This window comes from Lolium perenne, chromosome 2 (assembly GCF_019359855.2).
Source record: "Lolium perenne isolate Kyuss_39 chromosome 2, Kyuss_2.0, whole genome shotgun sequence".
Lineage (NCBI taxonomy): Eukaryota > Viridiplantae > Streptophyta > Magnoliopsida > Poales > Poaceae > Lolium > Lolium perenne.
In genome coordinates, this window is record NC_067245.2 from 212211316 (window position 1) to 212236945 (window position 25630).

Genomic DNA, 25630 nt, shown 5'->3' on the forward strand with positions numbered 1-25630 from the left:
CAATCATCATTCCTCTCTTTCAATTAATAGACCGGAGATTCATAAAAGATGAGAGAGAACTAAGGGTGTGTTTGGTAGCCCGGCCGAACACAGATATTCTCCTCTCATCCTAGCCCAACCAACAAAATGTTGTTTGTTAGACTGGGTCGGTTCACCTCAGCACTGCCGAACTCATACGAAAACAGCCTCTCAGCCAGGCCGGGTTGCGAAGCTCAAATCGAGCTTCACAACTCGCCCAGGCTGAGCACATCCCGCAGAGCACTGTAGCATGCCCCGGCGGACCCCCAGACCATCACCCCCACCTCTCTCTCTCCCTCATTTTCCCCCCAACCTCCTCTCCCGCCCCGGCCACCTTCCTCACGCGCCCAAGCCTTCTCCTCTCCTGTCGGCCTTCCAGGAGCAGAGAGCCACGCCGCCGCCTCCCTCCCGTTCTCCTCTCCCGTCGGCCGAGCAGGAGCAAAACGAAGGGCCACCACGCCGCCGCCTCCACGCGCCGCCAACCGCCGGGAACCGCCGCCAGTACGCTACACCGGCTAGGACGCGACGCACCGGCCAGAACCCGCCGCCCGGACGCCTCCTTGACGCGCCTCCAGTGTGCCGCGAGCACACCGCCAGGACGCGCCGCCAGGTCACCGCAGATCGGCCAGGACACGCCGCCAGGTCGGCCGCATCGGGCCAGGACGCTCGGCCATTAGGTTGTCTTGAAGGAGAAAGGACCTGATTGCTTTTTATTTTTCTGCTCAAGGACCGTTGTGTAATTTTTTTTGACCCAGCACGTCTCAACACATACAACCTACGCCAAACAACATCTGAACTCACCATCTCTCAACTGATACACACTACCAAACAAGCAACAAATCTCAGTTGGGCATGTATGAGGTCACCTTGTATGAGGGGAGATAGTTATTCTGAGGTGGCGCAAGCTACCAAACACACCCTAAGTTGTCTCCTATTTCCTAGAAATACACTTATTCGCGGACGGAAGAAGTAATGAACGATACTAGCTACGATATTCCCATTGTGGGTAGTCTAAAGACTCTTTGTATTCAATAATTTTTTATGCTATCGTTTGCATCTCCAAGAAACTTTCAAGCTTTATCTTTCAGATGCGATTGATCTCCTTATCTCATGCGCACCTTATGTGTCCCATTTGGCCATTTGTGCAATTGCCTCTAGCCGAGGGGCAGAGACCTCATCATCTTCCTATGATAGTCGATGCACCCTAGTGCTTGCCATGCTTGCTTGGTCGATCGTGTGTATCTACTTGGTTTGCTCTATCGAAATTTGGACCCACATGGTGCGTCCAGGGCTAGGTCATAACCGACCAGTTCTTGCTTCTCCATCGTGTGCATGTTTGGCTGGACTGATATTTACCCAAGGGATGATGAAGTGGGAGATATAATGTTTCTCTTTTTCTTCCGTTGGAGTGATCTGAATTCTCTACTTAATATTCACTATTTACCGCCACTAGTGGAAAACAGGCCTTTTGATCCGGGTGGTTAGGGCCTTTTGTCGCGGGCGGCCAGCCGCGACAAGCAAGGCGCGATAAAAGGGTGGCCTTTTATCCCGGGTCACTTACGACCCGCGACATAAGGTCCACCACGTGGCAGCCGCGGGGCGCGCAGGGCACAGGCCCTTTTGTCGCGGGCGGTATTACCACCCGCGACAAAAGGCCCTCTACGTGGCGCGCGCACAACGCTTCTGCTTTAGGGTTTGAGGGGTGCAGCACCCCTCCCCCCCGCCACCGACCGCCTGTTATTTCATTTTTTTCGTCCGAAAATAAAAGTTGCATATATTTGTACGCTACTAGAAGTTGTACACATTCATTCATTATATATATATAGATCGATCAAACAAAGATTGGAAGCAGAAGTCGATTCCCCTTACACATATTCGTAGGTTCCCTACATATATACATGGAGCTCACGATCGACAAACGGTACTAACGACCGTCTATTTGGAGGTAGAACAACTATCTGGACTAAACAAGCCTTTGTTGTTTATTACTTCTCTAACCAAAAGTCCCGCCAGTTCCTCCGCGATTCCTAGTGCGTGTTCCTTTGGTTGGAGTCTGTCCCGCATGAAGTCGACCTATATACGAAAATGAGATGAGTATGACTATATCAGTCTTGATAACGAAATATTGATGATAATAAATAAAGTTGTGAATGTTATTGCTTACGTCGAATTTATTTCTGTTCTGCTTCTCAGTGGTTAACATGCGAATGGACTCGCAAACGTAGTATCCACATAGATTCGTCCCTTGTGGCTGCTGGGGGCACGGTACAGGATTAAATGTTAGCTTCTTTGCAAAGGTAATCTCCTTATGAACATTCTTCAAAGCTTGCCAAGCCCTGCCATGCAAAAGAATGATTGAATGAGTGGATAATTAATTGATATCTCACGAAAGATAAAGCGCGGCGATGAAGGAAATTACACTTGGAGCAACTTCTGCAAGTCCTGGAACCCGTCCAGGCCTCTACTCAGTGGGTCTTTTACTTCAACTATTCCCTTATCAGGTTGAATGTCTAGTAGAATCCAGTGGAAGCTGCACATGTTATGCATATACGTCAGGAATTACACTTAACATCGAGTAAGAAAAATTGAATGTGCATATATAAAAGATCATTAAGACTCTCACTCGTAGTTGTAAGGAAACAATATTGAATCACAGAAATATTGCTGCCCCAAAAACCTTAGTAGGTTTCCCCCCGTTTCTTCGCGTTTATGCTTCACCGTTTCAACATGTATTTTATCTGGGTCAACAAACCCAACATTGATAATATTATTACTTTTGCACTCACCGATCTTCATCTGCAAAAGAGAACCCATAAGATATAATGAGTATATATATGCAATGAAAACGAACATGAACTGAATGAAAATGAACTTATATGTAGTTAACAACTTACAAGCAATAGCAACTCATGAGAGATTTGTCGAGGGCTTCTAGATTGAATAACTGCCGAGTTCATTCATCTCAATATGGATCTCCTCCTTTCGGTAGTAATATTCCCATGGTATACTCGCCACGATGTACATTTTTTCTCCTTGCATGCATCAAGGTACCACCGATGCAAATTCCGCATATGTGTTGGTAGTTTATGCAGCTGCTCTCTGCTGACCAAGTCGGCCCCGTAGACAAATTTAGGAGCTATATCAGCGGTGGGTAGTGCAGCATCTGCTGCAAGTAGCAATTCCTCCACGGAAACTTTACGGGCAGCCGCTAGGCTAGCAGCTTCTTCCATATCGAAACCACCATGTTCCTGGTATACCTTGGGAACATTAAACACTTTGAGTGGTGGGATCGATTGTTTGGGCTGAGCACCGAGGAGGGGAACTTCCTTTCTCTTTTTGCCTTTTGTCGTTTGCTTGGCCTTGAGGGGTGCACTTGTTGAACTTGACCTTTTCTCATCTGCACTTCTAGCCGATGATTTGCTCGTGCCAGCAATGTCCTTCTCCTTAGCCTTTTCATCCTTCTTTTGGTCAATTACCTTCGCAAGAGTGCGTGTATAGTCATCCTTCTTCTCGTGTAACTCATCTTTGCGATGGTGTGTTCGTAAAACTAGTAGCATATTCTATTTGCTTCTCTGTGTATGGCTCTCGCGCCTGGAGGTTTTGGCTTATGGAAATGATCATAGTTGTGTTTCGCAACAGCGGCCGCATTTTCCTCGACAAGAAGATCCCAAGGACGGGGGGAGGAACCTTTGGTACTTTTGGGAGGGGCGACCTCTTGGGGACAGGACTCTTGAAACGCTTCCGGCTGGATGCATTCCGAGTCTTAGTGGGCGGAGGCGGCGGCGCCTGGAGATGGAGATGGACTACCGATGTCGTGGTCGACGTCGTACCCACGGGGTGATGGTGGCGACATGTGATCGGTAGGAGGAGGTGATGGTGGCTGCGATCACCCGGAGGAGGTGATGGTGACCCGCCGGGACGACCGGTACTAGGTGCTACCCAGCCTGGCAGCCCGATGTTCTTCTTTTCCCGAGAGAATGATTTCTCCCAGCACCTCTTCCGAGTGTAAGCCCCCCATCACCTCCAGGGATATGGAGCTCCAATGTCTCCCACTGCGGGACAACCGAATCCACCCCGACACGAGCATAGCCAGCTGGAATCGGATTGCCATGCCATGTTGCCGGCTCACCTTCAGGTCCAAATGCCGGTAAGACATAGCCGACCGCCACCTTAACGAAACCTTCCCGAACACCTCATGGAGATCACAAGGTGTTGTCTCCTTGATTCCATCCAAGGGGTCGCCAGACCGGCATCTATCATCATCCGTGTAGGAGGGGCCTCCGAGTCGGCCACGCTGCTGTCTCGTCGCCGAGATATTTCAGCGGTATTATCCGGCGGGCGCTGTCCTTTTAGTTCATTTATCTCCCGCCGTCGTCGCTGAAGCTCCCGCCGCTGCTGGTCAAGTCGGCGTTGGAACTCGGCCATCCGGTCATTCTGCACCTCCACTGGCGTTGTTTAGCTCTCGCTCGGCTTCTATAAGTCTCCGCGTCGGCCGGAAACCCAAGCGACCACGGAACACTAGGGCCGAAGCCTCTTGTTCGTCCTCCCTTCTCGGGATTACCGAGGACAAGCGTCGACAAGTCTTTCTCTCTATCGGGAGCAAACTTTAGTTTTCCCGCCTTTATATCTGTCGTCACTTCAATCCATTTTTGCCTGGGTACCCTAACCCTGGTGTCACTTTCAACAATGTTCCCTGTCTTCATGTCATACTCACAGCCATGCGCGAGGAACCAATTTCGAGCCCTTATGTCCCATCCTTCTCGCGTGGGTTCTGAGTGATCCCGTTCAGCTCCATCTCAGCCTCTTGTGCATCCCACTTAGGCATGGATCTTCCGTAGCCCACTCGCCCCGTATGATGGTGATATTTCTTCTCGCTTGCATTCTTCTTGTTTTTCGTGACAGGTTCACAGCCTCCTCTCGATTCTTTGTACCTCACAAATTCTTCCCGCTTATGCTCCTGCTTCGCTAGGTAGTTCTCGAATACTGGAGGCTTCTTGTCTTTCTTATAATTTTTCCATAACCGGTTCTTATACGCCCGAAAAGTTCGCCCATCTTCTTAAGAGCCCATTTCTTCACTAGCTCTCGCTGCAGCATTCTCGGACTCCGATCCCAACCGGCAAAGTGAAATGTGCCATGAGGTCTCTGAAAAGTGTGTCCTTGTACCTATCGGCAACCTGATTTTCGGACACATTCTTCGTCTTGTTCCATTCTCTCGACGGTGATCGGGACACGATCTCTAACCACAACTCCGCACTGATTTTTGAACTTCACTCCGACATTCTCGGGTGCCACCGGTTGGCCTTCCGGTGATATAACTTCAATTGTGAAGTGGTCTTTCTTGGTCAACTTCTTTGCCGGGCCTCGTTTCTCTATCTTATCTTCGGAGGCCTAAGAGAATACATATAGAATTGCATTAATGCCTCTATACTAATGCCTCAATACATATGTACATATAGAATTCCATTAATACCTCGTCACCGGAGCCGTCGTCGGCTTCTCCGTCACCGGAGCCGTCGGCTTCTCCGTCACCGGAGCCGTCGGCTTCTCCATGACCGGAGCCGTCGGGTTCTCCATGACCGGAGCCGTCGGCTTCTCCATCACCGGAGCCGGCTCGGTCGGCTTCGTACCATCGCGGATCATGTCCTCGAATATGTCTTCCTGTTCCAAGTCCCGTTCGAATTGATCCATTGTTTCGCAAAAGAATTAAATCGATAAGTAAATGTTCAAACACAAACCAAACCCTAACCCTAATCAAACACAAACCAAACCCTAACCCTAATCGGCGACACGTGTTTGCGAGAGGGGGAGGGTGTCGGCGACGCGTGTTTGCGAGAGGGAGAGGGTCTCGGCGGCGCGTGTATGCGAGAGGGAGAGGGGTGTCGGCGCGTGTTTGCGAGATGGAGAGTGCGCGTGTTTGCGAGAGGGAGAGGGGTGTCGCGCGTGTTTGCGAGCGGGAGAGGGCGCGTGTTTGCGAGAGGGGAGGGTGTCGGCGACGGGTTTTTGCGAGGGGAGGGAGTCGACGTCGCTTGTTTGCGAGAGGGGTCTCGGCGGGTGTTTGCGAGAGGGGTGTGTTTGCGAGGGGTGTGTCGGCGGGTGTTTGCGAGAGGGTGTGTCGGCGGCCGATCCGAATTTGAACTAACTAATCAAATTTAAACTACAAATTTGAACTAACTAATTACATTTAACAAAAATAAACTAACTAATTACAACAAAATACTTACAAAATTTAAACTACAAATTTGAACTAACTAATTACAACAAAAATAAACTAACTAATTACAACAAAATACTTACAAAAATGAACTAACTAATTACATACTAAAATGTCTATATACAAAAATGAACTAACTAATTACATACTAATTATCTAACTAATAACTAATTACTAAAATGTCTATATACAAAAATGAACTAACTAATTACATACTAATTATCTAACTAATAACTAATTACTAAAATGTCTATATACAAAAATAAACTAACTAATAACTAATTACAAAAATGAACTAACTAATTATACAAATTATCTAACTAAGAAAAAAAATTAAAAAAAAGAGGGCCGTAGGCGCCGCGTCACAAGACATGGTCGGCGGCTTGTACCTGCGGAGGGGCGCGGCGCGCGGCGGCGGGCCGGCACGGGCATTGTGGCGGCGGCGGCGCGCGCACGGCGGCAATCGACGGCGCGGCGGCACGCTGGCGGCGGCAATCGACGGCGGCAGAGGGCGCGGGCGGGCAGAGGGCACGCGCGGCGACGCGCGGCAGATCGACGGCGGCACGGCAATCGACGGCGGCAGAGGGCGCGGCGGCGACGGCGCGGCAATCGACGGCGGCAGAGGGCGCGGGCGGCGACGGCGCGCAGATCGACGGCGGCACGGCAAAATCCGGCAGCTGGCGGCGTGAATTTCGCTAAGTGTTGGCCTCCGTGTGTCGCGGGTGGGGCTCCGCCCGCGGGGTTAGGTATTTATACCTAACCCCTTTTGTCGCGGGTCGTGGCACGACCCGTGATAAAGGCCCCCTTTATCACGGGTCGTGCCACCACCCGCGACAAAAGGGGTCCCTATCGCGGGCCGTGGCTCGACCCGCGACAAAAAGGGGGTGGGAGGGGGAGGCGGCCGATCCGCGTGAAGCGCATCCAACGGCTCCAGGCCGTTGGATTCAAACGGCCTGGAGCCGTTGGATGCGCTCACGCGGATCAGCTCGCAACAGTTTTTGTGTTTCTGTTTTTTTCTGTTTTTTGTTTTTCTGTTTTTTTTAATAAAAACTATTATTTCAATAACTTTTAAATGGTAACTCAAAAAGAAAAGTTTTATATATGAAAATTGATCAGAAAAATCCAATGAACATGAATATGATATCCATATAACTATTTGCATCTCGCATCATATCCACTCGTGTCGCGTCCCCGTGCCACGTGTCGCCACCTCTTCCACGTGCCTCGCCCGCCGACGCCGGCGTGCGACGTGTAGCCACCGCTGCCACGTGCCTCACCCCGCCGACGCCGGCGTGCGACGTGTAGCCACCGCTAACACGTGCCATGCCCCGCGTGCGCTATATAGAGCGACGAGTGCGGGCGCAACCACACGTCGCCACCGCCTCCGCTCATTCATCTCCGGGATGCCTCCATGTCGTCGAGGCGTCCGGTTTCCGTGGCGTTCGAGTGAATCCGAGCGGTAGGTTCACCGCCGAGATACGCGCCGGTGGCTTCCGCCACACCCTCGGCACGTACAACACGCCGGATGAGGCGGCGCGCGCTACGACGCGGCGGCGTGGCGCTTTCGGCGGCCAGGGCACGACATCAACTTTCCGGATGTTGAATCGCTAGAGGAGGCGGAGTTCCTCGCGCCACCGCCGTGCCTCGTCACCGACGAGGACCGTCGCCGGCATCGCCAGTGCAGCGCAGATCGCCATCGCCGAGCGCGACGAGCGGTTGATGCGCCGGTGGAGGGCGCGGTCCCCGACGCGTTCTTTGCTAACCTTAGGGCACAACGCAGGTCCAACAGCGCAACCGTCGGGCCGTCGCCGCCTTCGAGCTCGAGAACTCGAATACAACTTGGACCGAAACGACCCTCGGTGGGATGACCTTTGGACGGAGACAACCTCCGACGACGAGTAGAGACTAGACTAGTAATTTATCTATTTTATTGTAATTTCAATAAAGTCGTTGTCGGTTCTATTAGTTTAAATTTAGTTTATAAAGTCGTTGTCGGTTGTTTTTGTTCAATAAAGTGGTTGACACGAAATTTATTACGATTGAACTGAAATTAAAGTACAGAGCTCAACTGAAAAATAAGATACATGGCTAGATTCGAATGTTGGAGCCATTCAATCATAGTCGTGCCTAGTCCTATACACGTCGCCACTGTAGTCATCAAAGTCGCCGACGTCATCGTCGCTAGCATCGGGGTCGCGGTTGTCGAACCTCGGCGGATGACCACGCGTGGGCTGGGATTGAGGGTAGCGCAGGCGGGGGCCACGATAGGCCAGGACGCTCCGGAGAGTCCGGCCGCGCCACCACATCCGACGGCCGGCCTCGTTGAAGTTCGAAGGAGGCGGGCCGTCCTCCTCGTACACTGCAACCGCCCTCTCACGCCGATTGATGAAGAAGCTGTCCCAAGTCGGGCTGTAGTCGGGATGCCACCGGGGATTCCTCCGCTGCTCGTGCGTGAGCTCGAAATAGTAGTGGTTCGTGATGGCCATCTCGCGTGGCACACCTACAGGGATAGGAGGGACCGGTGCGCCTCCGACGCTCAGCAACCAGCCGGTCGGGACGCGGTAGCCGGGCGGGCAGGGTAGTTCGAGGCGCAAAGCGCCTCCGCCTCCCGGGGTGTTAGACATACGATGGAAGCCATGGGAGAGAGTGATGAGGTTTGCAGATATGAGAGTCCAAGCCTACATATATATAGTGGAAAATGGCGGGAATGCGGGAAGAAAATAGGCGGGAACGAAGTGGCGCGCGAAACTTTCATCCCGGGTGGAGGCTCAAACCGCGACAAAAGACTGGGGAGGCTTATCTAGGAGGGCCTTTTGTCACGGTTGGTGGCTGCAACCGCGACTAAAGATGTCGGCAGGATAATAAGGATGTGTCGGTAACCTTTTGTCACGGTTGGTGGCTGCAACCGCGACTAAAGCTGTCGGCAGGATAAGGATGTGTCGGTAACCTTTTGTCACGGTTGGTGGCTGCAACCGCGACTAAAGGTGTCGGCGAGGATAAGGACGCGTGGGTGGACGCACCGCTCGATGAGATAAAGCATGTAGCGCACGACGGCTGTCGAAGTAATAAGACAAAGTAGAAGCGGTGCCGTGCCTATAAAAGGAGCATCGATACGCCTTGCCAAGCAGATCAACAAGCCAAGCACGCTTAATCTTCATTATTACATAAATGTAGAGATTGTCTTGGGAACTATATATGAAGAATACATTATTACATCGCCATCTAGTGTTGTGATCTTCTACGCCGTAGCCATGGAGAATCTTCATCATTTAGCAAGATGCTTGGGTCAATTTTCACCGTGAAGGGCGGAATTTCTTTAAACTTATTATAATCTTCGACATGTCTGTCTTGTCATCCACTCCCACGATGTTTCTTTTCCCGAAAGAACTATGTGGCGCTTTGGCTCCTCGATTGATGTATTCTTTTGTTGATTTCTTTTTCTTGATTTGCTAGACATGTCCTTCACGTAGAAAACTTGAGCCACCTCGCTGGCTAGGACAAAAGGCTCGTCCAGTACGCAAGATTGTTGGGATCCACCGTTATCATACCGTACTTATCGTCAATATGTATAGCGCTCGAGCTTCACCCATTTGCACCGAAACAAAGGGACCTTAAAAGTGGGACCATAGTCAAGTTCCCATATCTCCTCTATGTATCCATAATATGTGGTGGTCTGCCCATTCTCGTCTGTTGCATCGAAGCGGACACCGCTGTTTTGGTTGGTGCTCTTCTTATCTTGGTCGATCGTGTAAAATGTATTCCCATTTATCTCGTACCCTTGGAATGTACATATGTTTGAAGATGGTAACCTGGCCAACAAGTACAGCTGCTCCACCGCAGATGGGTCATTAATGAGATGTCTTTGCAACCAACTCGCCGAAGGTATTCATGTGTTGACGTGTAATCAAGGACTCGGGCTGGCCCGGGTTTATTTCTCGTAAAACATTCTTATGTTTCTCGATGTACGGAGCCACCAAGCTGGAATTGTATAGAACCGTGTAGTGCGCTTGATTGAAAGAAATCTTGTCCCTCCACACCGTTGCTTTCCTTCCTAGTGTGCCTTTTCCAGTCAGCCTCCCCTCATACCGAGATTCAGAACACCAATCGGCTTAAGGTCGTGAAGAAAGTCAACACAAAACTCAATGACCTCCTCGGTTCCGTAGCCCTTTGAGATACTTCCTTCCGGCCTAGCTCGGTTATGAACATATTTCTTTAAGACTCCCATGAACCTCTCGAAGGGGAACATATTGTGTAGAAATACAGACCGAGAATTCTAATCTCTTCAACTAGGTGAACGAGGAGGTGCGTCATAATATTGAAGAAGGATGGTGGGAACAACAACTCGAAGTGACAAGACATTGGACCACATCTTCCCGTAATCCCGACAAAGTTTCGGATCCATTACCTTCGAGAAATTGCGTTCAGAATGCACATATCTTCACAATGGCTAGTCGAACATTTTCTGGTAGAAGTCCCCTCAATGCAATCGGAAGCAATTGTGTCATAAGCACGTGACAGTCATGGGACTTCGTGTTCTGGAATTTTTTCTCCTTCATATTTACTATCCCCTTTATATTCGACGAGAAACCAGACGGAACCTTGATACCGAATAGGGCTTCAAAAAAGATCTCCTTCTCTTGTTTGGTAAGAGCATAGGTAGCGAGGCCCTACAAACTGCCCTGGATGATTGCCGTTTCGTCCTTTATGAAGTTCCTGGTCCTCCCGTGCTTCGTTGTATCTTTTGTCTTTCCATACACGCCCGTAAAACCTAGAATATTCACACAAAGATTCTTGGTCAGGTGCATCACGTCGATTGCGGAGCGGACTTCCGAGGACTTTCCAATATTCTAGCTCCCGGAAAATAGATTTCTTCTTCCACATGGGCGCGTGTCCGTCATCGTCTTTCGGAACAGGTCGACCGCTCGGACCCTTTCCAAAGATAACATTTAAATCCTTGACCATGTCAAATATATCAGCACCACTACGGGGACGAGGCTTCGGACGGCGGTCTGCCTCGCCATCGAAATGCTTGCCTTTTTTCCTTAAGGGATGCTTGCGCGGAAGGAAACGACGATTGAACGGGTACACAACTTTTCGCTTTTTCCCAAATATTTACTTTCAGTCTCATCTAAACAGTGTGTGCATGCATTGTATCCTTTGTTCGTCTGTCCCGAAATGTTACCGAGAGCAGGCCAATCATTGATGGTTACGAATAGCAACGCTCGTAGGTCAAATTCTTGCTCCGTGTGCTCATCCCACACACGTACACCTGGTTTGGCCCACAACTCCAAAAGTTCATCGACTAATGGCCTTAGGTACACATCAATGTCGTTGCCGGTTGCTTTGGGCCTTGGATAAGCACGGCATCATAATGAACTTCCGCTTCATGCACAACCAAGGAGGAAGGTTGTAGATACATAGAGTCACGGGCCAGGTGCTGTGGATCGCAGCTCTGCTCCCCAAAAGGATTCATGCCATCTCGTACTTAGACCAAAGTATAAGTTCCTTGCCTCACCCGCAAAATCCGGAAACTCTCTCCCGATGTTTCTCCACCGCCGACCATCAGCGGGGTGCCTCAACATCGCGTCTTTCTTACGTTCTTCCATGTGCCATCGCAACAACTTGGCATGCTCTTTGTTTCGAACAAACGTTTCAACCGTGGTATTATTGGAGCATACCACATCACCTTCGCAGAACCCTCTTCTGGGTGGCTCGCCCTCAACATCACCAGGGTCATCTTTTCGATCTTATACCGCAATGCACCACATATCGGGCATTTATTCAAATTCTCGTACTTCTCACCGCGGTAGAGGATACGATCATTAATGCATGCATGTATCTTACGCACATCTAATCCTAGAGGGCAGACAAGCTTCTTTGCTTCATATGTACCTTGACGGGCAATTCATTATTTCTTGGAAACAGCTTCTTTAATATTATCATCAATTTCTCAAATCCCGAGTCAGTCACACCGACCTCTGCCTTCCATTTCAGCAATTCCAATATGCTACCCAGCTTTCTATGCCCATCTTCACAACCTGGGTACAACAATTTGTGGTGGTCCTCTAACATCTTGTCGAACCGCAACCTCTCCTTATCCGTGTCACAGTCTCTTCTTGCATCGAAATGGCCCGACGAAGATCATCATCAACAGGATCATCGATGCCTGTTCTTCACCTCCTTCTTCTTCATTGTCGTCCATTGCGGTATCAAAGCATTCAGAGAACATAGATCGATAATACTTCTCATCATTATCTTCTTCCTCATCGCCGTCTTCCATCATAACCCCTTCTTCTCCGTGCTTGGTCCAAACATTATAACTGGACATGAACCCAAACCGAAGCAGGTGGCTCTTAATATCTCTTGAGCAAGAGTAATCCTTCTCGTTCTTACATTTTAGACATGGACAGCACATAAAACCTTGCTTCGACTTGTTGGCCTCGGCCACAAGCAAGAAAGAATTCACGCCCTCTCGAAAGCGGGAGCACATCGGTTACCGTACATCCATGGATGACTCATCTGCATCATAAGCACAATTATATATGTATCAGATGCAATCACCTTGCTAAAATTAGTATTGTACGGACTATGCATATATATATAGTCAAGAAAATAGTTGCTAACCTTTTTGGATCAAAAAGAGGAGAAATCTTATCAAATAAACCAAGTGGCATCCCTCTCACAAGCATTCCATCAAACACCTCTTGTGCACATGTAGAAAAAATGAGCTAGCATACACCTCCACCTTCACCACCAAGGAAAAAATGAGGTGGGGGGGGTGGCTGGCTGCTTCTATATATAGGGCGGGGACATTTTGTCGCGGGCCGTATTACGACCCGCGACAAAAGGGGTGGCCACGTCGCTCCTACCCCTTTTGTCGCGGGTCGTAATACGGCCCGCGACAAAAGGCCGCGACAAAAGCCTCCGCGCGCTCCACATGGTTTCGGGGCGACGTGGCCAGGCCATTTGTCGCGGGTGCAGGCGCGCCCGCGACAAAAGGCTCCCACGGAAGCCCTGTTTTCCACTAGTGCGCAGGCAACAATGCACAACAAATCTTCATAAAACTATGTAGAGGATGGCGAGACGAATGGCTTTCACCATTGCCACGAAGGTAGTTAATTTTACACCACCAAACCATCCACGTGCATGGCAGAAGTGAAGCAGTCCACAAGATTAATCATCGGACATGATTTGCCGTACACATAGGAGAAATACACTTATACATGCACGGGACATCTCGGTCATGTAGCCACGTTCATATGCAACTAGCTAGATTCGAAAATTCACTCTCTCTCCTACTGTGTGCAGTGACAATGTCTGACACACATGCAAGTATCTTTCCTATTCACTCCACCACACTATCTCTATCTCTCCTCTCATTCCCATGCTTTTTCATTGGACTCTAAATTTTGTATATATTTTATCTTTGAATCAAATGTCCGATTTATATTTCGAGTGCATATTTGTGTTCCAAATGACGAGTACTTTGAAACAAGACCAGAATATATTCCGACAAATTTTAAAAATTAAATTTTGAAACATGGTGAAACTCTATGAAACCCGATGAAACACACGAGTTTTCATCAAGTTTTACTGAGTTTCGGATCTCAAAATAAGCTTGGTTTCATAAAATTCTACCAAGTTTCACCAAGTACCAAACCTCAAAATTTTAAATTTATCAAAATACATTCAATATTACTAGATGTATAAAATTTATTATAAACACACAAAATTCAGATACTGGCTATCAAAACATAATGAAACCGCATGATTTATTTTGAAACCCAATGAAACTAATTCAAACATGATGATGCACATCGGAAAGTGTTGTTTCAAAAAATAGTTTTGCTAGTTTTTCATTAAGTTTTCAAAGTTTCATCGGGTTTCAAAAGTCGATTTTTAAATATTATCAAAATATATTCAATATTAGTATTGTTTTGTATCTCTTCTATAGGAACCCAAATATTCGAACAGTTTTCAAATTAAACTTTTGGTCAAAAAGTTACAGATTTTTCAAGTTCTACAACTAGTACTACAAAGCGTGGGAGAGAGAGAGAAGTAACCTGAAACATACTCTGCAAAAGTTGAAGAGAGAGAGGATGGACACGTGCACCGTTCATGGGAAATATGCCGTTCTCGTACGCATAGAGGTTTCGAGAAAAATTACAACTGGTGGTTAGACCATTAAAAGAATAGCACTAGATCTGTCTCAAAACAACATGTTTAACCATTTCTAGATACGAATAATACTACACATGAAAAATATGTTTAGATATAATTAAGAAGTTTATTTTAGGATAGAGGGAGCACTAAATAGCTAGACAATTTCTTGAGCTACAAGTAAAAGGAAAAATATCAGTATCCATAATACCAATTACATATAATATAAAATAAAATACTTTATGATGATTCTAAAATCATAATTTTTAAATTTTATATGTTGTTACTTTTTTGAAAATACTTTGGCAAAATTACAAAGTCTAACTGTGAATGCAAAATTATTATGAACGAAGGGAGTACAGATACAGTGAAGACATGGTACTAGTACTCCCTCTATTTGCAATTACCTCGTGTTTTGGGTTTAGTTAAAGTAGAAATTTATAAAGTTTTACTGAGAATAGAACAAAAAAATATTAACATTTATAATATGAAATATATATAATTTTAAATATAGTTTATGAAAATTTTAATGTAATATATTTTGTATTGTAGTGTTGATATTTTTTCTAGATATTCGGTTAAACTTTTTGAAGTTTGAATTTAACTAAATCCAGAACGCGAGATGACAGTGAGTATACTCTGAAGATGAGTACTAGTATAGTAAAAAACATAGCACAAAGTACACTAAAAATGAGTACAACTACATTGAAAAGGGAGTACTAAAATGACGAGATGTCGCCCAAAGGGGGATGAATATAGGCATTTTTAAAAGTAATTACGGATTTGGCTTGTAAAAATATTTTTATTTCACAAGAGCAAAACCTAATAAGCTAGACTAAACTAAGTGCAATAACAACAACTCAAGCTAAGCAATATATGCACAAGATATATATAACACAAGTGATAGCAAGCTATAAGTACTTCAAGCTCGATGGCTATCACAAGGATAGGCTCCGAAGAATAGGGTGAGCCTTCGTGGCGTTGGGGAATCCTTCGTGGGACCTCCACCCCTCCAAACGTGACGTACCTTCTTGCAAAGGAAGGGAACACGTGAATAAACCCTCGTCTCCGCGTGCTATCGGTTATCTCTAACCGAACTCCTTACTTGTGATATAACTGCCTGTGAGAGCCTTCGTGCTTGAGTTACTTGTATCATCATATAAGGTGCCTCACCTAGTTTGCATTAGGCTAACATTTATATTCCGCCAAGCCTAATATTTGAAAGAACATCTCTCGGATTATGTTTTGAATGTTTGATGTCAATATATGTGATACACTAATGTTTGATGAGATGGTGCAGAGAATATATATATATCTATATGGTTGTTTTGTGTGGAAAAACAAGTCAAAAGGATGCAGGGTTATATTCTCCAGGCCGGATATTCTGGGCCGGATATTTGCAAAATATCCGGGCCCCCAAAATCGGCTAAGGACTTTTGGAAGTGTGGCGCAGTAATACCCTGGACAGGGGGCCGGACTTTTGCCCGGAATTTCCCGGAGGCCGGATTTTCCGGGGGGGGGGGGGGGGGGAGGGGATTATCCGGCCCTTACTTACACCGGATAATCCGGCCCTCGAAATGCCCCAACGGCTGGATTTTGGGAGGGGGTATAAATTACCCCCCTTCTTCCTCCTCCCCAAGCTGCTCAATCCATTGCAAGTTCATCACCATTAGAGCCACTTCAAGAAACACAAGAATCACTAGATCTCCTACTCCACCCAACCAAAGCTCTTGATCTTTGGAGATTCAAATGAGAAGATCCCAATCTACATCTTCACCGAAGCGATTTGCATTTCCCCCTCATATGCTTGAGGGCCCCTTTGCTAGTGTTCCTCTTTTGAGAAACCCTAGTTGTTTGTAGTTGATATTGTTCTTGTTGTTGTTGTTATAGATTTGGGAGCCTCCAATTTGGTTGTGGATGTGTGCCCCAAGAACCTTGTAAAGGCCCGGTTTTCGCCTCGAGGAAATCCCTCAGTGTAAGTGGGCTAGGCCTTCGTGGCGGTGCTCACAGGAGACCTGAGTGAAGCCTCCGTGGCGTTGGTCTGGCTTTCGTAGCGACCACACTCCTCCGAACGTAGACGTACCTTCTTGCAAAGGAAGGGAACTACGGGAATCAACTCCGTGTCTCTGCGTGCTCCACTCTCGGTTACCTCTATCCTATTATCTCCTCTATATATTGCGTAGCTATATCTTGCTTAGTAGTTGACTTTGTCATATAGGTAAATTCACATAGTTGCATATCTAGAGAATTTACCTTTGTGTCAAGCCTAAATTGAAAAGGAACTAAAAATTGGTTAGCACCTATTCACCCCCCTCTAGGTGCGGCATACGATCCTTTCAATTGGTATCAGAGCCTCGGCTCTTATTTCGGGCTTAACCGCCTAAAAGTATGCCGGAAGATGAGGGTACGGAAGGGGCCGCAAAGCCGGTCTCCATGGATGATCTCAAGTCGATGGAAACATCTTTGAGGTCCGCCATGGAAGCTCAAATGGAAAGCTTGATGAAAATGATTTCCGACCGCTTGCCATCGGCTCCCTCCGTGGCTCCCGTCATAGAGGAAAAGGACAAGGGTGCGTTAGAAGAGGGAGGTGCTTCGGTATTACCCTCCTCTACCAAGCCCTTGATGGTGATCACTTAAACATAATTAAAACCCATTTTGCTTCTCCTAGGGCAACTAGTGGGGGTGTGAGCTACAATACTGTGGCTCCACCCTTCCGCTCTCCCGATATCCCGGTTCCCCATCCTCATATAAAAACTAGGGGTGATCCACCCAAATTTAATGATAAAGATTTTAGTACATGGCAATTTGAGATTAAATCTTATGTGTGCAGTGCCTCCAATGAACTTTGGAGAATTATCTTGGAAGGTTACAAGTCTTACAACCCCGAAAGGTTGACTAGAAGAGAAGAAGTTGATAACCAACTCAACTTGATTGCCTTGCACAGGATTCAAACTAGTGTGGGGACACAAGACTTGTCTCTTATTTGGAACTTCTCAACGGCCAAGGAAGCATGGGAGGGTTCGGACACAAGCTTCATGGGAAGTGAAAGCATGAAGAGAAACAAGTATAATGCTCTTCGGATTCAAGCCGAAGGATTCATGAGGTTGCCGGATGAAGATCATCAAGTCATGTATAGAAGACTTATCACAGTTGCCGATGCTTTTCGAAATGTGGGTGCCAAAAATATTGATGATTTTTGGATCAAGGATAAGTATATTGATTGCATGATGCCGTTTGAACCCATTGATGTCAAGACTCTCGTTGGGAGAGAAAGCTTTCCGTCTCTCACCTCACAACAAGTGGTGCACGAGTTGCAAGCTCTCAAGGTGCTCGAACAAAACTCTCAATATTCTCGCAATCGTGCCATTGGGATGTCAAGAGGGGCCAATCTTGCCTTGACGGTCAACACCATGGAAGAAGTGAGCCCACAAGAACCATATAGGACATCTTGGAGCATGTCCCATCCGGAAGATTTGGAATACCACTACAATGATCACATGGCATTCCATGCAAAAACCTTTTGGGTTGATCCATCCAAGGCGAAGGAAGACAACATCAAGAGAAACAACTCGAGTGGGTTCAAGAGCTTGGGCCCAAAATCAAGACCGTGCTACAATTGTGGTGACAAGCGCCATTTCATAGCCGATTGTCCCTATGAGCATAGAGAAACTCATGGTGGAAGGCTCATTCCCAAGGACAAGAGTAAAGATTCAAAGGCCCCCAACAAGAAATTCTACAACAAGAGTAAGAAGGGCAAGAGACCATCAAGGATTGTGCTAGTGACTAAGGAAGAATATTCTTCCGATGAAGTTGTGACTAGTAGTGATGAAGAAGAAAGTTCAAAGGAAGTGGCCGCCATTGCCACCACCAATATTCCCTCTTCATCTCTCTTTGAATCCCCCAATGAGAACCCTCACATCAAGAATGAACATTGCTTCATGGCAAGGTCCTCCTTGGACACATCTATGGTGCTTTCAACTCAAGAAGAATATACCTCCGGAGATGATGATGTTGATGATGAAGAAGATGAAACTTCAAATGGATTGGTTGCTCTTGCTTCACTCTCCACCAACTCTTCATCACCAATTGAATTCCCCAATGAAAACATTCACATGGAGGAAGAAAGTTGCCTCATAACTAAATCTTCCGAGGTATCATCCCCTAACCCCTCTATGCCTAACATATCAAATGATCTAGGGGTTGATCATGCTAGTTTAAAAGTGAAACAAGAAATGCTTGATTTTGATGAGTTCATTCTTAACTTGAAAGGTGACACTAAAAGGCATGTTTCGAATCTCATGGTTCGACTAGCACAACTAGATGATACCCTTGATAAAAAAATGTCAAATAGAGAGAGAGGACTCTCTTGAAATACACGCTCTTAAAAATGCCCTTGAGGAAGGACAAGAAACTATAGCTTCTCTTGAAGAGAGGCTAGAAATTCTTGAAGAGCCTCAAGATGACATTAATAAGCTTACTAAAGATAGAGATCTTGCTAGGGCTAAGGTAAAAGTGCTTAAAAGGGAAAAAGCCAAATTTGGTGTTGATCATGAGAAACTTGTGAAGGATCTAGATGAACTAGACAAGGCTCACAAAGCTTTGAAGAGTGAATACTCTCTCCTCTCCAAGTCTAATGAGCAACTTCAAATTAGGCTTGCGTCATATGATGTGCCTAGCTCCTCTACCTCTTATTGTGATCATGCAAACCTTGTTGAGGAAAATGCTAGGTTGAAGGATGAACTTGCTAAGGCCTCCTCTCCCCAAAGTAAGTTATCTTTGGATGATCTTTTGAGTAAGAAAAGATCAAACAATGGGAAGGAGGGCATTGGTTTTAATGCCAAGGCAAAGAAGGAAAACGAGAAGAAGGCCAAGCCCGCACAAGAAAAGAAGAAAGCTATCACTAATGGTGAAGCCCCTAAGGCCAAAACTATTAATGATGATGATGCGGGAATTGCTAACCCTCACTATGTTTTATTTAAAGATTATTATGGTGATGTTTATGCAAAATATGTTGGCCCATATGATGGTTATGTTGCTTGGTCTATTTGGGTCCCAAAGACCCTTGTTGCTAACAAAAGAGGACCCATTGAAAAATGGGTACCTGAATCCAAGAATTGATCTCATGTAGGACTATGCAGCCGGAGGTTCAAAATGGGTGCTTGATAGTGGATGCACAAGTCATATGACCGGCGGCAGCAATCTCATTAAGGAGTTGAGGCCGAACATAAATAATATCACCGTCTCCTTTGGCGATAATTCTACATCCGAGGTATTGGGTTTTGGCAAGGTTGTGGTTGCACACAACATTACTCTTGTGTATGTCATGCTTGTAAAAACCCTTGGTTACAATTTATTATCCGTTTCCACCCTTGGAAAGATGGGATTCTCCGTCTTTATTGATAATAATATTGTGGTCCTCTTGTGGAGCAAAACTCTAAAAGTTGCTTTCGTTGGGTATCGCGAACATAACTTGTATGTGGTGGACTTCTCGGGGGCCACCACCTCAAGTGCGATGTGCCTATTCGGAAAGGCGGATGTGGGTTGGTTGTGGCATCGCCGCTTGGCCCACGTCAACATGAGAACTTTGCAAAGTCTTCACAAGGGGAACCATATTGTGGGACTAATGGAAAATGTTTCTTTTGCCAAATATCGTGTTTGTAGGGCTTGTGTTGAAGGCAAAATGCATGACTCTCCGCACCCAAGCAAGACTATTATCTCTTCCAAGAGGATCTTGGAGACCCTCCATGTGGATCTCTTTGGTCCTACCACTCATGCAAGTCTTGGTGCGAAGAAATATTGCTTGGTAATTGTTGATGACTATTCGATATACACTTGGGTCTACTTTCTCAAGAAGAAAGATGAGACTCAACAAATATTCATTGACTTTGCTACCGAGGTGCAACATCAACACAACCTCCTTATAATGGCAATAAGAAGTGACAACGGCTACAAGTTCAAGAACTACACACTCTATGATTTTCTTAGTGATGAGGGGATAAGACATCAATATTCCGCTGCATACACCCCTCAACAAAATGGTGTTGTGGAGAGGAAGAACCTGACTCTTATGGATATGTCAAGATCTATGATGGCGGAATATAAATCCCGCTATAATTTTTGGGCCGAAGCCAATTCCACCGCTTGCCATTCTTCTAACCGGCTCTATCTCCGTAAGGGATTGAACAAGACTCCATATGAAATACTCACTGGCAACAAGCCTAATATCTCATACTTCAAGGTGTTCGGGTGTAAGTGTTTCTATAAAATCAAAGGAGTTCGTTTATCTAAATTTGCTCCTAAAGCTTTGGAGGGTATATTTGTTGGTTACGGTGCCGAGTCTCACACTTATAGAGTCTTTGATATATCTTCCAAGATTATCATCGAATCTTGTAGTGTGAAGTTCGAAGAAAATGATGGCTCCCAAGTGGGGCAAGTTGATGTTTGTGCAGGTGATGAAATACCTCAAGATGCTAGTAAGAATGGGTGTGAGATTTTTCCGCCCCATTGAGGGATACGGTGTGGCGTCTCGGGAAGGACTATGCTCTACCACGGTGGAGCCCTCATCTTCTCAACATCAACAAACTCCATCTCTTGAAGCTAATGATGCACCAACCCAAGAACAGGAAGAAAACCCTCCCTCTCATGTACAAGATCAAGGACAAGATCAATCAAGGATTCATGATGGCTCCGATGAGTATCCATTCGATATTCGCTCTTCACCGAATAATGTCCAAGATCAAGCACATGAGGTTGAGAACTCTCAAGAAATTGAGGAACTTCAAATTGAAGGTCAAGACGGGGACCCAAATGATCAAGTTGATCAAGTGATACCTCCTAGGCCAAGAAGAACCAAGGAGGAGATCGAGGCCCGTCGTCTAGCAAGAAGAGATAGGAACTTGGAAATTCTTGGACACACTCATGATAAGGTCCTAAGTGATGTAAGAGGAAGGGTCTCCACAAGAAGGCAATTGGCTAACTTTAGCAATCATCATGCTTATATCTCCTTAGTGGAAACCAAGAAAGTATTTGAAGCTCTTGAAGATCCGGATTGGTTGGAAGCTATGCACGATGAACTCAACAACTTCAAGCGCAACAAAGTGTGGTCTTTAGTAGAGAAGCCAAAGGAGTGCCGCAATGTTATAGGTACTAAATGGATATTCAAGAACAAGCAAGATGAATTTGGAAATGTTGTGAGGAACAAGGCAAGATTGGTGGCTCAAGGTTTCTCCCAAATTGAAGGAATTGACTTTGGAGAAACTTATGCTCCCGTGGCTCGCCTTGAGTCCATCCGTATCCTTCTTGCTTATGCATCACATCATAACTTTAAGTTTCAACAAATGGATGTGAAAAGTGCATTTCTTAATGGTCCTTTGCATGAAGAGGTTTATGTTAAGCAACTCCCGGGGTTTGAGGATCCCGACTTTCCTAACCATGTCTATAAGCTTGATAAAGCACTTTATGGTCTCAAACAAGCTCCTAGAGCTTAGTACGAGCACCTTATAGAATTGTTGATAGACCGTGGGTTTGATGTTGGGCTAATCGATCCCACTCTTTTTACTAAGAGGGTCAATTGGGAGCCTTTCATTTTCCAATTATATGTTGATGATATTATCTTTGGCTCTACTAACAAAGCTTTCAATGATGAATTCTCAAAGCTTATGACCGATAGGTTTGATATGTCTATGATGGGAGAGATGAGTTTCTTTCTTGGTTTTGAGATCAAGGAATTGAGAGAAGGAACTTTCATCAATCAAGCAAAATATCTCCAAGACATGCTAAAGAGGTTCAAGATGACGGAGATGAAGGGAGTAGCCACTCCAATGGTTACTAAATGTCATCTTGCACTTGATCCCAATGGTAAAGAGGTGGATCAAAAGGTATATCACTCCATGATTGGATCCTTGCTTTACCTTTGTGCATCTAGACCGGACATAGTGTTGAGTGTTGGTGTGTGTGCAAGGTATCAAGCTTCTCCTAAGGAGAGTCACATGATGGCTCTCAAAAGAATCTTTCGATATTTAGTTGATACCCCAAGATATGGTCTTTGGTATCCTAAAGGCTCAAGTTTCTTTCTCAATGGATACACCGATGCGGATTGGGCGGGAGACAAGGATGATAGGAAATCAACCTCCGGGGCTTGCCAATTCCTTGGTAGGTACTTGGTGTGTTGGCTTCTAAGAAGCAAAATTGTATATCTCTCTCCACCGCCAAAGCCGAATATGTTGCCGCCGCAAGTGGATGCACTCAATTGTTATGGATGAGGCAAACTTTAAAGGAATACGGTGTCACTTGTGACAAAGTGCCTCTTTTATGTGACAATGAAAGTGCCATCAAGATTGCTTATAATCCGGTGCAACATTCAAGAACGAAGCATATTGAGATTCGGAATTATTTTATTAGGGATCATGTTGCCCGTGGTGATATTGAGCTATGCTATGTTCCTACCAAAGATCAACTTGCCGATATATTCACGAAACCTCTTGATGAAGTAAGGTTTTGCTATTTGAGGAATGAGCTAAATATCATTGATTCAAGGAGTATAGCTTGACCATCTTGCAAACACACCTTCGCCTCAAAACTTTATTTGGTTTAGATGTGGGCATGGAAATAGGGGGAGCGCGGTTTAAACTATTGAGCTATCCCTCCCCCCATAATGCCTACATTAAGAAATCATTCTCTTTATATCATATGTTGATATGTGAGATTCAATGACGAGTAGTGGTTTTGGGCCCAAGATATATCTTTGCGGTGCCATGCCATAACACTCATATATGGTGGCCTAGGCCACCACACTCTTCTTTGTGAAGAGTTGAGGTTATTTGGATCTTAAATGAATTTTATTTGACACCTACATGTTCTTATGCGAAGTCACTTTAGTTTGGCCTTATTTGCTCGTATCTTGCAAACTTGAGTGATCATGTACCATTAACAGTTCGTATGTTCTAAACCCAAGCCTACACTCATCTACAAGCCATTTCCATCTTGCTCCTATGTCATGTTTTGGTAAAAACTTGGAGTTTGAGTTGTTTCGATCGGATGATCTCGGGTGTCCCATCTTATTGGTCAATTTGGATCTTATATGTGACGTGATATCTTATTGCATCACATATGGGCATAGGCAAATAACCAAAAAAGATAGGCAGGATTTCCGGTGTTCTGGAATTTTCCAGAAAACTGGATAATCTGACCCGAGGATAGCCCGGAAAATCCAGCCCGGCCGGATTATCCGCCCCAACTTTGGGCCGGAATATCCGGCCTGGGCAGGTTTCAAAGGGTCTTGAGAGGGAGGCCGCGGGGTGAACGGTTCCAGAACCAGTTCCCCCACGCGCCTCTCTCTCTCTCTTCCCTCAACTCGTCGGAGCTCCTCCTCCTCACCGGAGTCGCCCCGTCCGATCCCTCTCGGAGTTTTTGGGTGGATCGGGTGCTCCACCTCCCTAGCTTTCATCCCCTCCAAGCGGCTCCTCCAATGGAAGAGGGTATGGCTCACAATCCCTAACCCTAGGTGTTGTGATTTATATGTGCTATTTTCTTGATGGGGAGTTGTCTAGTTGTTCCAAATTGTGTGTAGTATACTCCTTTTGCATGCTATGAGGCCGATCTGGTTCTAGACAAGTTTTTGCTTGAGATTCCTGCAGATTCGCAGGGCCGGATTATCCGGCCCCCGCGATGGCCGGATTATCCGGCCAGGTCGGATTATCCGCCCCTCGGGGACATCGGATTATCCGGCCTGGAACTATGTTGCTGCTGCAGTTCTGTTCAATTTATCCTGTCTAAACTATTAACGACTCCTAATATGCTTCTAGAGTACACTACTGTATCAATACATGACTTATGAGCATTCTTTTCTCTATGCTACCCATCTTTGTCTATCATAGGTAGTGGTACCCGGAGGCGCTCTCGGACTGAAAGGTCGAGTGATAAGTTTGCACAGAACGCTCCTCGGAAGTCCGCCACTCTGAGGAGGAAAGGCAAGGAAACAAGGGAGAACTACAACACTATGGATATTATCTTATATGCTGCTATCAGACAGAAGAAATGGTATGAGGATGTTGAGAGGGATTTTGATATTGAGGATAAGCGCTTCTGGTGCATGGAGCAGAGTTACATCTTCAAGGATATCTATGAACCTATGAAGAAGGTGAGACCTATGCAATCCATTGATGTGGAACTTCTGGCTGTGAATAATCACTTTGAGGATGCTATTTGGGTCACCTGAAGGATGGGCTTGCAGAAGCTAATGAAGGTCCAGTGTGACTACAATCCTGATTTGGTCAACCAATTCTTTGCCACTCTGGCATTCAAGAAGGATGAAGAGCGCACTATTCAGTGGATGTCTGGCTCCTCTTCATGTGAGGCCTATTTTCGCCGGTTTGCCGCGGTTCTTGGCCTTCCCTATGGAGGTGGTCACCGCCTCCATGGCCCTCAGAAGACTAATAAGAATGTGCGATATAATCTATATGACGAGTCTGGAGCTGTTGGTACTACCAAGGGGCTTCTACCTATCTATGGTCAGCTGCTCCGCTTCTTTAGAGCCACCATTGCTCCAAGTGGTGGGAACAATGATGCTCTCTGTGGAGCTCTAGTGGACCTTATGCATCTTGCCTATGAGTGTGCTCAGGATGGTGATGAGGAATCAGATTTCACTCTTGATATCATGGACTATATCTTTAATGAGATTCATGATGCCATGGTCTCCCGGACAACTATGCCTTATGCTCCATACATTCAGCTTCTCATCAACAACACTGCGCTAGCAGAAGACTTGAGTCGGTTCCCTACAGAGAGTCACGCATTCAAGAAGGCATATAAGAAGAAGCCTGTTCCCCGTGCTACACCAGCCTCTGGCTCATTTATGGGAGATGCCCGCTCTAGTGGCTTTGCACCCGGTCGCCCTGTTGCTACCCCTCTGATTCAGAAGCAAGTGAGGAAGCTCAGTTGGTTCCAGCGCAATGTTCTATGCATGGACATTGAGATTCACAAGGAGAACTTTGAGGCCAGCCGTCAGCGCAGAGATTCAGCATACTCAAGCGGTCATTCTACACAGGCTCAGTGGTGAGCAAGGGCCTCCTCCTCAGCCTCCAGTTCACCCCGCTTACAGTGGGTGGCACTCTTCCCAGGTTCCGTGGTCAGACCTCGAGCAGAGTATTCAGAGGGCCAACATCGATCGCGACTCTCCTCCAGCTGCTGACAGTGGTGATGACGAGCATGTCTCCGAGTCGGGCTCCGAGTGATCTCCATGGG

At 46.3% G+C, this 25630-nt stretch overlaps 1 protein-coding gene across 1 annotated transcript; it reads right to left on the reverse strand.

Annotated features, from left to right (window-relative positions):
• Positions 1-1807: 1807 nt before the first annotated feature.
• On the reverse strand, positions 1808-16866 carry LOC139835719 (uncharacterized). The gene is made up of 5 exons (XM_071825583.1): positions 16798-16866; positions 2642-2814; positions 2438-2548; positions 2183-2354; positions 1808-2091 (listed from the first exon to the last, which is right to left on the reverse strand). Exons 1-5 carry the CDS (start codon positions 16864-16866, stop codon positions 1954-1956), a joined length of 663 nt encoding a protein of 220 aa, XP_071681684.1. The 3' UTR covers positions 1808-1953.
• Positions 16867-25630: the final 8764 nt, after the last annotated feature.